We start from the raw sequence: 16648 nt of genomic DNA, 5'->3' as shown, positions 1-16648 counted from the left end.
ACCAGAGATAATACATATGATTTCCTGTTCCATGAACGACTGAGGGATTACTTAAGCAAAACTGAACACCCTGCATTGTGTAATTACATAAAACCCTAAGGTGGGCCCTCTACAGAAAGCAAACCAAGGATCACTCTGAGCAAATCGAGTACAAAAAGGGTGCACAAATCCCTGGCTGAAATCTGCTGGTGGAGACCTCTGGAGATCAGACTGCTGCAGCTGCATCAGGATGAAAAACAAACTGGGAAGGAAAGGACGTGCCCCCAGCATGATACCACAGGCTGCAACAGAGGCACCCACCTCCAGTCACAGTACCTAGAATGGGTCACAGCTCAGGACAGCAAAACACAGAAAAAAACAGTGTCCCAACAAAATCCCAGACAAAACAACATTCAGCATTCTTTATACAGGATGTCAGAACCTTCCCTCTGTTCTGGCTGCCTCTTTCTCATTTCAAGTTAACAGATCTGCGTACAAAACCCTGGGCTGGGCAAGGCTTTCAGGCACTAAGTCTGTCTGGCAATTACAGCGCCCCCTGTGCATACTTAGGTTTGGATTTAGGAAGTCTAGAAACTACCAAAACCAGAAAGCATTATGGAAGTATTATCAATATATTATCATCACAATATTTTAAGGGCTTCCAGTCTCTTTCCTAGTCCCAAAACCTTACAAATGTAGCGATGCAAAACTCTCAGAGGACTTACCCGTGTTGTCTTGTCCAAAAAAAAAAAAGGTTTACATATTTCCTCCAAGAGTTAAAGTAACTAAAAAAGAAAGGAGTCTGTTATTACAGACAAACAATCTTTTTGTTGGCCTTCACAAGAAAGGAAATGAGACCTCCAGCTGCTTTATAATTTCTCCCACTATAGCAAGCAGAGGCACACCTGCCTTCTGGAACAGCAGTAATTCAGGCCAATGCAGATCAGCTGTACTTGCAAGGCACGCTAAAGGTGACTTGACTTCTAAAAGCTGTCAGGTCTCTTAAAGAGCAGGAATGACAGTAGTTACAGATGGAAAAGAGCTGGTAGGTCACTGAATCCAGCCTGCTGCAAGGGCAAGATGGACTCTCCAAAGAGATACGCTAAGGACATGTCAAGCCTTACACTGATACTACACTTGATTTTAGCCAAAAGGCCAAGAAGTGATAATAGGAAAGGGACTGAGGATAAAAGTGACTGCTGGCTGCCCCCGTGCACTCTGCCAAGGAGATCCAGAGCAAACCTCTTTGGAATAATACTCAGAATTTATTAAGTTGGGTGGATGGTATTTGATCTGCTCTTCTTAATACATAATCCTGAAAGGTCTATGCCCAGTTTTCTGCTGTAATAATAATGCTGTTTTGCATGTTACAAGAAACCTTAATCAATAAAGTAGTCTCTCAGGGCTGGTTTGCTGACACACTGTTCATGCCTTTGCTGTACACAAGGTTATCTTTAATGGCAGAAAATATCTTTTTATTGCTCCCCGCTGACTTGGAAGAGACTATAGATCCTCTGACCTTATTGCCCATGCAACTTGTGCTCTGGCTGAAGGACGGTCCAAGCAAAACTTGCTTTCAAATTAGGAAAGATGCCTTAGCCTGCTTCATCCAGCAGACAGGACTGTGCTCAGTCCTGCTCAAACAAGTTTATGATTTCCCCTCCTCTGTGACATGACTCCCCTCCTCAGAAAGATAGCTTAGATAACTGCCTCTGTAGTAGGCAATGCTGGGATTGCAATTATATCTAAATACCGGTGTTACCATGTAAAATTTCTGCTGATCTTTGAAAAAATAATTTTCTGAGATAATCATTAAGTTGCCAAGAAACTCAGAAGCTTTTCAAAAGAAAGAAGGAATAATACATTTTAAAAGGATGTCAATATCAGAGGTGATCTGATTTTCAAATTTTGTTCAGGATCCATGACCCTGTCCCAGAGGGCTTGGGGAGAGAAGCCCATGGGCACCAGCAGTGGAGCACATGCCCTCTCTATTTTTCCAAGCACCCGTGTGAAGGTTTTGTCTTTACTTTCCATTAAAGCCAAAAGTGGAGCTCCCCAGACTGCCTGCTAAATGAGGAGACTTCTTGGACTGGCAAATGTAGTCTTTGGGACTGTCTATATACGTATGCATATCTATATCTAGCTACTTGATAAAGACATGTAACAACACACTAGGGACATTAAGGTATTCTACAGTTTTTTATATTTCATTAAAATTTCATTAAGGTATCCTACATTTTTTAAATTTAAGATTTCTAGCTACACCTCTTTGCACAAGGTAAAACAGAGAGTGGTGAATCCTCCGAAAGCAAAAGAAACTTTTCCAAGGAGAAAAGGACAACGCACAGAAACAGCTTGGTCCACTACTTCAGGAACTCCTGAATCACACTCTCTCTGGCCTGGGAGTTTAAAAGACAACTAAAGCCTCTTCTCTCAGTAGGTTCTTGGCATTACCTAAACATACAGAAAGGGAGATGCAAAAACTATATAGAATATGTGGCAGTTAAAGCGGACAGTGCCAGCAACATAATTAATATATATATTTATTTTTATATATACGTGTATATGTATATATAAATATTATATATAAAAGTAAATATCCTTTTGGGGAGAAGAAATTTTGATGTTTTAACCTTGGGGAGCTGCAGAAAACCCCGTGCAGCCTTATGCTGCTAGCAAAAGGGAGTTAGGAGTGGAACGGTAGACACCTCAGGGATTAATAACTGAGAACCCCACATACCAGATGATATATGTAGAAGATACTATCAGATTACCTGAGTCCTCGAGGTTAGTCGAAGGTAGTAATGTATGTATCAGGCTTTACCTGGACATTATCATATCTGCATTATTAAGATAATGTGCAGTATGGGTTAGAAGAACACTCCTGTCAGATAACATTGCACATCCCAATGGAGCTTCAATGGACAAAGACAGCTTAAATTTTAATTTCTGATGTGAATAATTCATTATGTGGCTAAGAAATCTTGAATACATGAAAGATAAGGTCTCGTCCTCCTGTATGTGCTCCAAATCACTGCCCAGACAACCAAGTTTGTCCACAGAAAGTACAGGTTCCCATATCCAGCATTTTCTTGCAAAGTACAAATAACCTGGGTTAGTCAGAAACCTCACTCCAGGTAACAAAAAACTGCATGATCTGTGCTGGCTGTCGAGGAACAATGTTCAAATAAGTACTTAAGACAAATTTAAATTTCTGAATATTTGCAAACATTGGTCTTTTTAGCTAAGCTGAAGCATACTGTGAACATGCCCAGCTGCTCCGTTGCAATGACTACCCTAAGTCAAGATAAAAAACAGTGTTGTAATTCACTTTTAAACCTTCCAACCCCTCCTGTCATTTGTAAAAGGTGAAGTTTTACAGACTTGATCAAATTGCATTCACGTTCTTCTGCTCTTAAAGGTTGATAAAAAATAAAACATGATTTTGCTGTTTATTATTCCAGCATGACTGATAAGGATGCTTGCACTTCACAGGGAGCTCATGGACTAAAAGGCCTGTTACGAGAAATGTGCAATCTCAGATTTTTTTACTGAAAACACGTTTGTATGGTAAAAAGCATCACCAGGGGGGTGGAGAGCCAAATTACAGTAAGACATGACCCCAGAATTGGATGGACTATGGTCAATTCAAACTATATGAATGGGAGTAGGACTGGAGTCTTTCCATCTTTGATTGCCAATTTGTTTCTAGACAGGCAACTTAAAATGATGGAAAGCCTACAACTATCATTTAAAGAGGGGCAGTGCCCTTTGTAGACTGGGAAAAATGCTGGCTTTTCTTCTTATTGCATTATGGTACATGAGAATTCTCGTTGAATACTTAATACAAAATGACATCATTTAAGATGAAATTAACAGAAATAAATTCAGGTTGTATTATTAGTGAAAGCAGGGAGAAAGAAGGACTTGTTTCCACAGACAACTTCATCTGTTAACGTGAAAGTGACAATGCCATCAGCCAGGGTAGCAGCATGCTGGAGGCAGTGAGGGGCAGGTCTTCTTTTTTATGAGTAGCCAAACAGGTCATGAAATCTTCAGTAAACTGCAAGCATACAACTTATCTAATGCAGGTGTGCTTGTCTGCTGGGCGTAATGCTTGTGTACACAGCCACAGAGGTGTGCAGTGACACACGCAGCCAGAATGTACGATGTAGATTCACCAATTGACTAAGGAATTGACTGATTGACTGAGATTGCTGGTTAAAAAAAAAAAAAAAAAAAAACATATTGTAAAGCGTTTTCTATCTGCTTGATTGACATTTTGCAACCTGTTCACTGAGAGGAATTTATTTTGGCAAATTACTGAGAATATTTTTTGTGAAAAGTTTTGGAAACTGCTGAAACATTTTGTGTTGACAGTCTTTTGAGTGAAAAACACACTTTAGAGATCAGTTGTGGCTTTTCATTTCCAAAGTTAAGCTGCCTGAGAAAAAAGAATCAAGAAGAGAAAAACTGAAACATGAAAAGGAAAATAAAACATCGCAGTTCACCCAAACAAAACATTTCTAAAACTATTACCTTGCAAAATATTCTACTTGACTTTTTGTTCTGACTTGAGACAAGAGCATTTTTAAGCCCAGAAGTTTTTCCTGAGACAGAAACAATTTTCCTTCCTCCTCCATCCAGAGGGACCAGTCACAAAGAACACAGTGTTTTCTATTACTATTTTTGTCCTTAAGCTTTTTTTCTTTCCATTTCTTTTTTTTTATTATTTTCTCTTATTTCCTTTTTTTTCACTTTCATTTTCTTTCCCTTTCTTTCTTAAAATGCCCTATGCACTACAAAACAGGGAAGAAACTTGAGCCTGGAAACCAAGATTCTTTGCTCTTGCTCTCCTCTATTCCTCTGTTATTCAGAAGGAGTATGAAAAGAGCTATATTAAGCTGAAATTTTATTCTGCTGTCCTCTGTTCAACAAAAGATAGTCCACTAAAGCCACTAAATCACAGATAACACTTCTCTGGGCAACATTATTAGGAACTGACAGCTGGTGATGGATGAAGATCTCATCTTTTAAAGAAAAAAGTATATTTAATTTCCTTTGTACATAAAATAGAGAGCACAGCATTGTGTATCTAAAGATAAAAAGAGACCCGGTGTATGCAGGGTGCCATACTTAAGGGGATATAATACTGGGTCTGTGTTTCTGAGCTTACATTTTACAGAACATCTTCAAATTAATTTAGAAACCACTATTCTTCAATTCTCAGTAGAGAATGAACACTAAAAAAAAAAAAAAAAAAAAAGAAAAAAAAAGAAAGAAAAAGAAAAAAAAAAAGGCAGGGGACATTCTGCAGTCAGTTCCATTAGAAATAAGCAGCTCAGAGACTAAGCTGTTACTTTTTAGGAAGAACACTGGGAGACAGGAGAGAAATGGATTTACAGGGCAGCCAGATGGGGTTCTGCCCAATTCTTCCTGGGATTAAGCACAACTCCTGGGAGTCACTGGGTCTCCTCGAGGCTGACACCGGATTTGGTACTGAACATGCACAGTGGAGTTGGTATTGAACACCGAGGATGTCATCAGCTCCCTTGAAAGAGTTATGTTAGATTAAGTACGGCCATTTTTCCATCATCTGAAGCACATCAAGCCAGACCCCAAGTACGCTGGGTGAAAGCAGATAAATTTCTTCTATGGAGGCACAGTAATACACACACAGTGCTCCCTTATTTCTGGTTTGTTTTCCCCTCAGATGACTGTGACTGTGACACATTCAACTCTTCACATTTGCAATGTATAACCATATTTTACACGTCCTTTCTGCGGCACTAACAGCTGCTGCTTTGGTTGAATTTAATTTTAACACACCTCCCAAGCAGGATAGAGATGGTGACGATGAAACTTTAATTACCTGTCTGCGCTAAGTAAGACTTTAACTGCTCATGTTCAGCAAGAAAATATGGCCAGTCTGATGCCAGTGGTAGGAAAGGCTGCTTCAGTCTCCTGGGGTAAAGAACAGTTTAAGAAAAACATCTGTATGGAGTTTTTGTTTCCAAGTCTAGAGACTATTTGTGCACTGGATGAGTCTGGCTGCAAGTCCTCGTAGGAAAAGGAGGCCTAACTGTGTGCAATTACCTGCCTTTGATTACAGACTCGTAGTTAGCTCGTCTAAAACACAGCGGAATTTTTTGTGACCCTTACTCCACTGAAGGATGAAAAGAAACTTTCCACTGAAAACACTGGGGAAAAAGCAGTCTTTCTAAAAGTAAGTTTATGGAAAAATTCTGTGACCATCTTCATGTCAAAATGGTTATTCTGCTTTCTCTAAGACTTCAGGTCAACCCCTTCTTCTCTCTCATTTCTTTACTCTTACTTTTTTCCAGTGGACATAACAAACGTAGTAGCAAAGGATAATGTTTAGGCTTTCCCATTTCTTACAGAAAGAAAAGCATCTGGAAAACACAAGAAAAAAAAACTTGTCCCAGGCTTGAGATGGAAATCCAAAGTCAGCAACTTAGACCAAATGCAAGATCATCACAAAGTACAAAGATCTACACTGGTATTTCCAAAGGTGAAACCTATTGCTTTAATTTTCACCTATAGACATGTACATACAGTTAAGCAAAAACTGTTGATGTAAAACATCCAATTAACAGAATAGCCTTTAAATCACTCCAAGGTGCTGCTCCTCTGTGAAGAAGTGGGTTTCTCCTGATCTGAGCGCTCAGCAAGGTGGACACACATCTTCACACACTCATCAGTGTTAGCAACCCTCTGCTTTTTGGGATTCCTCCCCAGCTGCTGATGGGGTATGTGTAAGAAGCTTTTCAGAAGTTTCTGCATTCTATACTCTGGTCTAAACGTCCCATCACTCCTCTGTCATTAGGGCACAATATTTTTTAGGGTAGCTGGAGCAATTTTCAGCATCTTGGAGGATCAATACTGGCAAGGCTGTCTTCTGCGCGATTCTGAAAGTTTTTAACACCAACTAGTCATCAAAATATATATCAGAAGCTTTGAATTTTGAACTGCTATGCTATTTAGCAGGTTTTGAAAGCTTTTTAGATCACAGTAGCTACAGCATTGGCTAAGATTCTACATCTCTGTTAAATGTGAACTAAGGTACTTTACATTTTATCTTTTGGGTCATCCACGAGTCTGCAAACACAAAGTGCCATGGGAGAAACAAACTCAGCAGAATCCACAGGGCTGAACTCATGCAATGTTTGGTTTGGACTCTGGACTGCAGCTGGGATGCATCCAGCCGGATACCCACTGGTGCTACACTGAGCTCTCTCCATCCCCAGAGACCGGTGCCCCAGATTCCCACATATGCAGTACTACTTCTGTGCCCTACTCGTGTTCTTGTTATGGAAGACCCCAAAGACCAACCTCGTCACAATTTTTGTGAGAAGTAAATGCTTCCTCCATTTTTTTTTCAGTCCATATACAGACAGACACCCAGCCAGACTTCTTAGTCTTTTATTTCCTATTTCAGCAAAGCTGACTAGAAGACCTGGCTACATAAAGTGCTCTCTTTTACCCATTTAATACTTCATACCTCCCACTGAAGTCTTATTTTCATTCCCCTCAGACCAGTATATGCTAGTGACAAAAGAGAATTCAAAACTGTTTCATTACCTCTGGCCCCTCAGCCACATGTTCTGGAGGCTGAGAATAATGATTCAGGAACTTAACAGGGTTATCCCCAGGTGCCTTGAAGATCATCAGAAATGCTGTAACATGGCTTTCAAAAGGATAATTCAAAAATAAGCAGCCAAACTAAGCATGAATCCTGAACCAACTGATGTTTGCCTCTCTCTTTCTCGTTATGAACTATAACTCTCTACATGGGATGCGTGGTAACTTAAGAGACTTTAATTGACTCTCTCAACGTGGCCCCTTCATATGTATTACTTCCAATTCTGTGGCTACAAAAAGCACGATATAAAACTTGAAGCTGTTGTCCAACTTCACGGCACTAAAGAGAAATTCCTGAAGCAGCTCTCCCCATTTAATGAAGAGTACAGCAGTACAGCTCCTGTACCTGCCAAAAGTTGTTGTTTTTTTGTTTGTTTGTTTGTTTTGGTTAAAATTCATAAATTATTCAATAACATTGAAAAAAAAAAAGGGATTGGAGGATTTTTTAGTGGACTATCAGTAAATATTCTAATTGGGATTATGTCTTCATATATAACTTGAAGAGGAGGGGCAAGTGAAAAAGTTTTCCATATGTATGTCACTTTTGCTCAGACATGCTGAAATAATTCCATCACTTTCCAGAGATGCCATTTCACAGGTAGTTACAAATATGCTCATGCAAACTACAGGAAATGTAGTGCCTGTCTAAAAAAGAGGCACCTTTCCCTCCCCCCCCAGCAAGTAACCGTCTAAGAAACATCAGAAGTCAAAACTGAGTCTTAAATTACAACATAAAAAGTGTTCTACAAAGAAGTAATTGTTTGCAACCACATTCCAAAACTGTTGAAATAAGATTGCTGTGCCCTAAATATTTTTTTGTGGAATATCAAGATCGTAAAAATACACAGGATCTGTGTATAGGCAGCAAGTGTTTTGTCCGTCAAGAAAAGTGCTATGTGTAAGGGCTTAGTGAGAGAGAAATATCTTTTCTTCTTTCCCTGGGGAAGGGGTAACTTTTCCTACACACCGTTCCTAGAAAGCCACATGCCTGTTTCAGGGGTAGTGTTGGTCCACCCTGTGAGCCACTATTGCAAGACTGTGAGCTAACTGTGCCTCTCCATATGCAAAATAATGGCAACTTCAGTCAAGGCTGGGAAAAGGAAGATGCTTATCCTCTGGGAAACAGATAACAAATTTGCAGAATCATTATAAGATGGGTCTATGCCCAGGAACATAAAGAAGTGTTTCCAGTGGTCCAGCTAGTACCTGAAGAGCAGCCGTGGTGCCAGCATCAGCAGGAGCCCTAGCTCTCAGAAAAGACTCTGTCATTGTACTTAATGCACTCATGTCCCCTGAGCAATCACTCTTGCTGTGCCAGAGCTGCACCAGAATTTGAATTTGAAGAGTTGAAAAGTTGCTTAACAAGGTAGGTAGTTTCAACTAGTCCATACCTGTCCTATTTTATATCTTATTTGCCCAAGAATGTTATTTTATCTTTGAGGTAAAAAAAAAAAAAAAAAAAAAAAAAAAAAAAACAATGAAATTAATTTCCTTCTTTTCTAGTTCTAACAGAGCTTAATGCCACTGTATCTAGCTTTTTAATCATTTCCTTATAGCATTTAGATTGCATGTGACATATTTCTTGCAGAGACAAATAAGACCATATCTCTGTGACTTCCCAAGGGATTTACACATAGGTGTCACTGAATGCTCTGAAACCAGAATCTGTTCATCAGTGCTCTGCTGCTCCATTCCCCTGAAAAGGAGTTTTACAAGTGAGGCTGAGAAGTTCCAATGCAAATGTCCTGCCTGCACAAAAGCATCAATATACCAATCACAAAAATCTGCCCATAGCTAAAAAAAATATTATTTAACCAATTTCCAGCTGACACTCTGCACATGCCTCTGCACAGACGAGCTCCTGGAAATGAAACACAAGAATATTATTTAGCCAAAAATGGGCTCACTGTTCCTGAACAGTTGATATACCTGTGGAGTCCCTTCCAAGCTTAAGAGCTTGAAGTCATGCAGAGGCTCTCTGAAGCGACATTTGTCTGGTCACACACATCTAGATGACAACACTGCTGTTCTCGTTGTGGTACTGAAAAGTGACTCTTGAAATGCTATCTCTTGCTGAAACACCTCAGCTTTAAACAATAATTGTTGAAATGGAAAAGGAAAAATCTGATATACTCAGTAAAATAATCAGCTGTTGTTTTTTGTTTGTTTGTTTGTTTTTATTGAGAACTCTCACATACAGCCTGTGGAACTGTGCAAATGGATGCAAACAAAGAGCTTTGTACAACATGGTGCCTTTTGGGTTCCTCTCACAGTTATACACACTGGCATGAATTGCTCAGAGCAACACTGTCCTCCCATGTCTGCTCCTGACAGTGGAATAAAAAATAAGATAGTCCAGCCTGAGATTTTTTTCTGTGGGCAGCAAAGTAGGCTTGCTTGATCACTCTGTCTTGAGACGGGCAGCCTCTCGCCGCTGCTGCTGAACAGCCCTGGAATCTTCCCACAACTGGGGTCCTCTGATGTTCTCCCAGTTATCCAAGTCAGATTTTTCCAATTTCTGCAGATAAACATAAAAAATAAGTGTCACCTTGACAGCCCCATGTTTTAAAATATGTATTATTCTAAACTGCGTTCTTTTTGCACAAGAAACAGCATCACCATTGGGCTGAAGAATTTCATCCACCCTCCAAAAGTTCTTCAGCAAGGAAAAAAATCGTGCAGTATCCACACAGCTGCAAAAATAACTAAGGTAGGCATTACTGCTTATCAATAGATACGGAACACGTAGAACAGGAATAAGTACAGCATCTGAACATGACTGAAGGAGGTATTTTGTATTCATTCTTTCTTTTGACTCTTACCTTGTTTTCCAGATCAGTTCTTCATCTGCAAGTCTGCCTACTACCAAGGTAGGATTGAAAAGCATTGGTATAGCTCAAACAGAAGATTATTATTAATGACCTGAAGTTTCTGTCAGCACAGATACAAAGCATACTGGAAAAGAGGAATCATCTAGCACTAAGAGCCAGTAACAATGCAACCCCTTCCAACCCATGTGGTTTTACATTGAGAAAACTATGTGATGCTTTCTACTATCTAGTTTTGTAAGGCAACTAACTGTCAGGGATAGGTATACATGGGATATGCTAAGTGGCCAAGCTGTCAGATACTTAAAAACTAGCTAGATTTTAAATTAAATCCTTCCTACCATCCCCAGTCAGAAGGGGCAGTGACTGGAGTCTATATCTAGTCTTAGAAGTGCACAAAACCAAGGAACAGGAACCCTCCTGACTTAACCTACCAAGTGCTACTGTTGAGGAAGACAAATTTATACTTCTCCTCCACAGTCCTACTAGCACAGATGCAGAAAACTCTTCCTGGCAGTTACAGACCTCAACTCTTGCACGCTAGCCTGCAGAATGGGATGCTGCATCAGACAGGAGACTGAGGAGGGGTTGTACACCTTTGCTGGAACTAGGGCTATTCCACATGCGAGTAAATAAGGCAATACTGCATACCAGTAATGAGACGTACTGCAGTGGGCTTTGAACCTCTGATTTGTCATTAGGGTTTCATCTCAGCAAGTGCTGTAAGAACACACCAGAAAATACTTAACCCTGGCCTGAACTTGTGGTCTAATTTGCCTACTGTCAGTCATCCAAACAAATGGCAAATACTGAGGGACTTGAATAATAGTCACAGAATAATTCAACAGCTATAACAGACCTGCTACTATTAGTTCATGTTATGTAAAAGTTTTCTGTCACTTCTACAGCTTGTGGAAATTGCAACGAGGTTAGTCAGATATCAAAAGAAATTAGGCAACATTCTACAGAAGATATATGAGAACACATGCACAAACACAGGAGACTTTCACAAGGTAGGAACAACTGAATTTTTCATACAGCAGAGTTGGCACAGATCTTTCTAAAGAATTGCCTTCATTATTTTATACATTTTATGATTAGCCGGTATTTGATTTCAACTAGAAAGGATCTGAGCTGATATAGGAGGAGGGAGAAGGAGGGTGTTTAGGGAAGGTACACATCATCCCCTGCATCAGCAAATATCCACTGTGCAAATTCAGAATTTAACACCTGATTCAAATGGAAGATTCAAAGAATCCACACTGAAAATAACCTTGTGCTTTAACAGAGGGAAGGCATGCTGGTTTTATTAAACACAAAAGTACCACGCAGCTGTGAAGATCTAAACTATTCCCAGAGGTGTTCAGCTCACAAAACCTGAACAAGAAACAACATTTAAAATATATACAACAAAACTTGTAGTACCCAAAGATAGACTACATAAATAAGTCTATCAGAGCAGATACGTATACTGGAGGTCTTTATGAAAAGTTTGTATTAATCTGCCCCTGAAACTTCACAAAGGCACAGAGGAGGCTGAGATGAGGTTTGTTCAAAACAGAAACTGCACAGTCTAAACAAAGACAAGAAAGCATTTTGGCAGCTTCCAACTGAAAGAATGGAGGTACCTGGAAAACACACTGTGATATAATGACAGAATAAAACCATGGTTATGCACGGTAAATGGAATTGCCTCAAATTATGAACAGATGAATCTATTTACAGAGCTAATTTTTGTCGATTAAAATATAAAGAATTAAAGAGTCTAAAGAAAACAAAGAGAACACCTTATTTTTCCTTTTTATTTTCAGATTTATATAATGAAGGTATCTTCTTTCTCTCTACCAATTAGGTGCAGCACATGCTGCAAAGTTACAAAGCTCCATTAGATTGACTGAACTATGTTGTATAGTAAGAATTCAGGCAAGAAGTTAGTGTTTTTTTCCAAATGAAGTCAACCTGACTGGACGTTTTTTTGTTGTTGTTGTTTTAATTATTTTACTTTAACCATCTGGACTCTGCCCACCCAGTTTCACAGAGACATCACATAAATATGGTAAAACTACTTCAGCTTCTACTAAATTGAAATCCATATGAACTGGCAATCTTAAAAGTGAAAACCTTTTCCTCCCAGTTCAGATGTACTAAATAGTCAATCATTGGAGACTACAATGAAATGTAATCAGATCAGACCAGCACAGTTCTCCCTACTTGTCTCAAATAGCCCAAGGGATATTGAAAATTAGCTGTTTAAAGTAAGATCAGTGTAGTCCATTAAATCTACTGATTCACTTCCTAAATCAGCTAAACTGCCTCTTAAAAGTACAGGACTGACAGAAGCTGTAAATTCAAGGAAAAAATGCAGCTATGCAGACAGGCAAAGCGAACAAAAAAGAATGTTCAACTGCTTGCCACACACTTGACTTTTAAGACTTTTGTTAAACAGCTCGCCTGGCACAAATGCACCAACAAGGAGAGAAAGAGAAAGTTCACTGCTGAACTGCTGGTTCAAACGCCTTGCTGGTTAGTAAGTAAAAGCCATCATCCTCTGTCTGCCTTACAATAAAATACATTTTTTTTTTAAAGAGTTTGACTTCCACTTTTGCAGGACAGTTATCATGCCACAAGAAACAAGCTGAAATCTGCAGAAATTCACTTTGAGCTATTGGTGCTTAGGTGGAGTTAATTCCAGGTTGCCATCTGCAAGAACTGTTTGGCTTTCCTCTGTTTCCTGCATATGAAAGGCAGAATAAGAAAATCCTGTTTACTGCCTGGCTTGATGCAATAAATTGTGCAATGAGCACCACAGACAGAAATGACTCCAATTCAAAGAGACAATTATTTCCCATTATTGTAGTAAGCAACCCCATTTGCAGATAAAAGCTGAGCCAGGGAGGAACATCCTCATGGCTGAGAGAGGCAATGAAAGAAGTGCATTAAACCTGGCTGTTCTTGCTGGAGTGTCAAAACAGCCTGAAGACCATAAAAGATAGATCGAGAAATTGTTCTGACACACAGATGGAGAGGTGAAGAATGAAGGCTAACAATGTATTTGCTATCTTGTGAGGGACTGCAAATCACACCTTTATCATCATTTATGATCTGGCCTTGTTACTATTATCTTCTTACAGCTCTTTCCCAGAGAAACCTCTCTGACATATCATTTTCATAATAAAAACTTAATGTCACTCACTTTCCTTAGGATGTGACATAATTGTATATTTATCTGTGATTAGTGCTCCTCAGGTTAAAAATAAACATTTTTTTCCAACTAGAGAATGCTTAGTTTTTATGTTATTAATACATAAGCAAGTTAGGAAATAGAATGCTGTGGCCAGAATAAATTAGTGTTTGTTTTTTTTTTTTCTTTAAGGGAAGAATTGTAGTGGTTTTTGTTGCATGTAAGCATCCACAGGTTTGATTCTCTTTTTGGCTTTGCTAAAGACCGGCAAAGAAACTCAGTGAAACCAACAGAGTCCTTGTTGCTGCCTTCAGTGGGATGCCAATGCCACTCACCTATGGCACAACTAATTAACTTATGGTAAACTCAGTTAAGAGACTCTTTTTCCTTAGATTACTTTCCCCTTAGACCATTTCTGCACTGTGTGGGGCCGTGCTCCAAATCAGAGAAAGTGAACTAGATTGGGAAAACAAATACATACTGTTTATGAATTAACTCCATTTAAGCATAAAACTGCAAACACTTGAACTGGCACAGCTGAAGGAATCACTGGACAGACAGCAAACAAACATCTTTTGCTGGCTATGTTGCAAAGATTTGTATCACAGAACTGCACCACCGATTTCTCTGTGCATCATTTTCCCAATTTGAAGAATGAAAACAGTACTTGCCTCCAATTCATAGGTGTCATAGAGTTTAATTAATGTTTATAGAGTGCCCTCATAGCCTTGTGTGAAGGTGCTACAGTGATACAAATTACTTAATAAACCAAACAGTGAAGGTACTTGGTTAGAACCATATGGTTACAGTCTTGAATTTTTAAAGTAAGAGAAAACAGCATTGAACAGATTTTTATCATGGAGTTAGGGTTTTCCATTTCCATTTTCCACCCCTCTTAAAATGGAGAAAGTCTTAAAAACTGCACTAAATCTCAGCGGATGACCCAATACCATTTATGCATTACACCTGCATACCATCCAAGATGAACTTCTGGATTCAAAGGATTCACAAGAAAACTCAAATTGCACTGGTCAGTTACTTTTAGCTTATCTTCTTTTCTTGAGCAAAAACAAAATTCTGAAACATTCAACCTACAAAGAATAGCACGAGTGCAATATTACACCTTCAAGATCAAACATCCAAAATTCAGCAAATTCCACTTTTAATTTTAAGCGATGAAATGCACGTAGTATAGCTTCCTGTACCTGGAAGTTTTACTAAGCTATGGTTAACGTCTCTCAGGAAGAGAAGAGCTATCCGAGGAGGTCTGTCCTCATTTCTGCAGCAGATCCCTTTAGTAGAGGAGCAGCCAGGGATGGACATCTGGGACGTGTGTGGGTTCCTTTTCATATATATAAAGCTGAGCTTGGTTGAAGGGGATGTGAGACCTTTTCCAGTGCAGGAGCACAGAAGAAGCAACAAACACCACCTGAAACCTCCAGTTCTGTGGCTAGAAGGAAGAACATATGGATTTCTACAGCACGTTTGTAGAAATGATGTCTATGGCTCCCTGTCTGGAGCCCATAAAAGCCTACAGAATTTTTTGGGCTGACAACACAGAGAAGGTTTATTTCAAATATCTTGCTTAAATGTTTTTAAGCAAGGACATTTGTTTTCACTGGGTGTATAAAGTTTGGCACAATACATCCTTCTAATAATTTAAAAAATATACTTTTGAACAAGTAATCAAAAAATAGAGGTTTACAAGGATCAAAATATATCAGACTTGTGAGTCACACATGGCTTTTTTTCCCCTCTGACAAGATCTGAAAAATAAGCTTTTACAGGTTTCTAATGTGAGAGAAAAAAAAAAGCTGTGATGAATATCAGAGGAAAGGGCTAAGAGACTACCACAACAAGAAATGATCAGTTGCCACTGTGAAACGCCTAACAGAAGTGTGTGGGTACAAGAAAAGAAACAACCAGAGCAGGTTTACAATAATAAAGTCAAATTAAACTTAAATCCAGGCCACTCAAGGACTACTTCAAAGTAACCATACTCCTTCAAATCAGCAGCAAACCGTATTAACTAGTCTATCTTTCCGAGAAGCTGAGTTAAATATTCTGCCTCTCACACACTACCGCCTCTGTCCTGGCCTCCGTTAGCTCAGGTAACACACAGAGGTATTGTAGGTTAGGACTTTGTTTCTCATCTACACTTTCCTGCTGATTTTCAACTCATCTGTCTTCCAAAACTTGCTTGTCAATTTATATGCTGAAGCAGAATGTCTTTCTCTTTGCAGGAACTGTGGTTTTGGCTGGCTGTTAACAGAGCAACTTCAGTCTTTTCAGCCATAAAAAGTTTTTTCAGTGACATCAGTGGTGACTTTTTGATTTTTGTTATTGGGAAAATTTATTTTGGAAAACAAAAAATCTTCCCTTTTGTTCCCTCTGTGACTAACATCCCCCGTCTGTTTGATGAGGACAATAATATAGGTAGGTGTTAGTCCCCCACCGTATTGCCAAGGACAGTAAAGCTGCTTCTCAGCAATACTGCTGAGTGCACAGTAAACAAGTAACTTGCAAATAAATCTACCTTCATTCTATCTAAACCAACAGGTCCTCAAAATTAAATCACCAAGACTGCTGTACTGAGAAGGATCAAGGCACATAACTAAATTTTTACAAGAACGAAGAGGAAATTTTAGAAGGTAAAGTCTGGGGTCTTTCTTTGGTTGGAGAAGACCTGTCACTTAAGACAGCATCCCACTCTCTGACAGTAACTTGCTACTGCAGACTACATTTGTACAGTACAGTTTGAGCATTAAATAAAGATGGATAACAACTTGAAAGCAAGTAAAGAACATGTGAGAATTGTATAACAATCTTCTCAAGTGTTTCAAAATATAGCTTGTGTCCCTACGTGGGCATCACAGAAAGTACGCTGGCAGTCACAGAATATTTCACCTAGTGTTTACAGAATGGACAAAAACAAGGGCTAAGGCAAAACAAATGTGAAGTGGCTTATAAAAAGCTGCTTTCCCTCATCACTGAGACG

The 16648-nt window shown here is 39.2% G+C and overlaps 1 protein-coding gene across 7 annotated transcripts in view; it reads right to left on the bottom strand.

The window, feature by feature from the left end:
• Nucleotides 1-9793: 9793 nt before the first annotated feature.
• The window catches only part of COX16 (cytochrome c oxidase assembly factor COX16), a 44464-nt gene continuing 37609 nt past the window's right edge, over nt 9794-16648 (bottom strand). For 4 of the 7 annotated variants that reach the window (XM_027457531.3, XM_027457533.3, XM_038179146.2 and 1 more), the window contains one exon: nt 9794-10159. In XM_027457531.3, the coding sequence (XP_027313332.1) occupies nt 10043-10159 (117 nt within the window). In that variant the 3' untranslated portion in view covers nt 9794-10042. Of the gene's footprint in view, nt 10160-14331; nt 15101-16648 lie in introns of those variants that run through there. The other 3 variants (XM_072038832.1, XM_021273792.4, XM_021273794.4) reach the window with 1 other exon arrangement.

The sequence above is a fragment of the Anas platyrhynchos genome, chromosome 5 (assembly GCF_047663525.1).
Source record: "Anas platyrhynchos isolate ZD024472 breed Pekin duck chromosome 5, IASCAAS_PekinDuck_T2T, whole genome shotgun sequence".
NCBI classification, from domain to species: Eukaryota; Metazoa; Chordata; class Aves; order Anseriformes; family Anatidae; genus Anas; species Anas platyrhynchos.
Note: the sequence above shows the minus strand (reverse complement) of the source record. Positions and strands in the feature narration are given on the sequence as shown.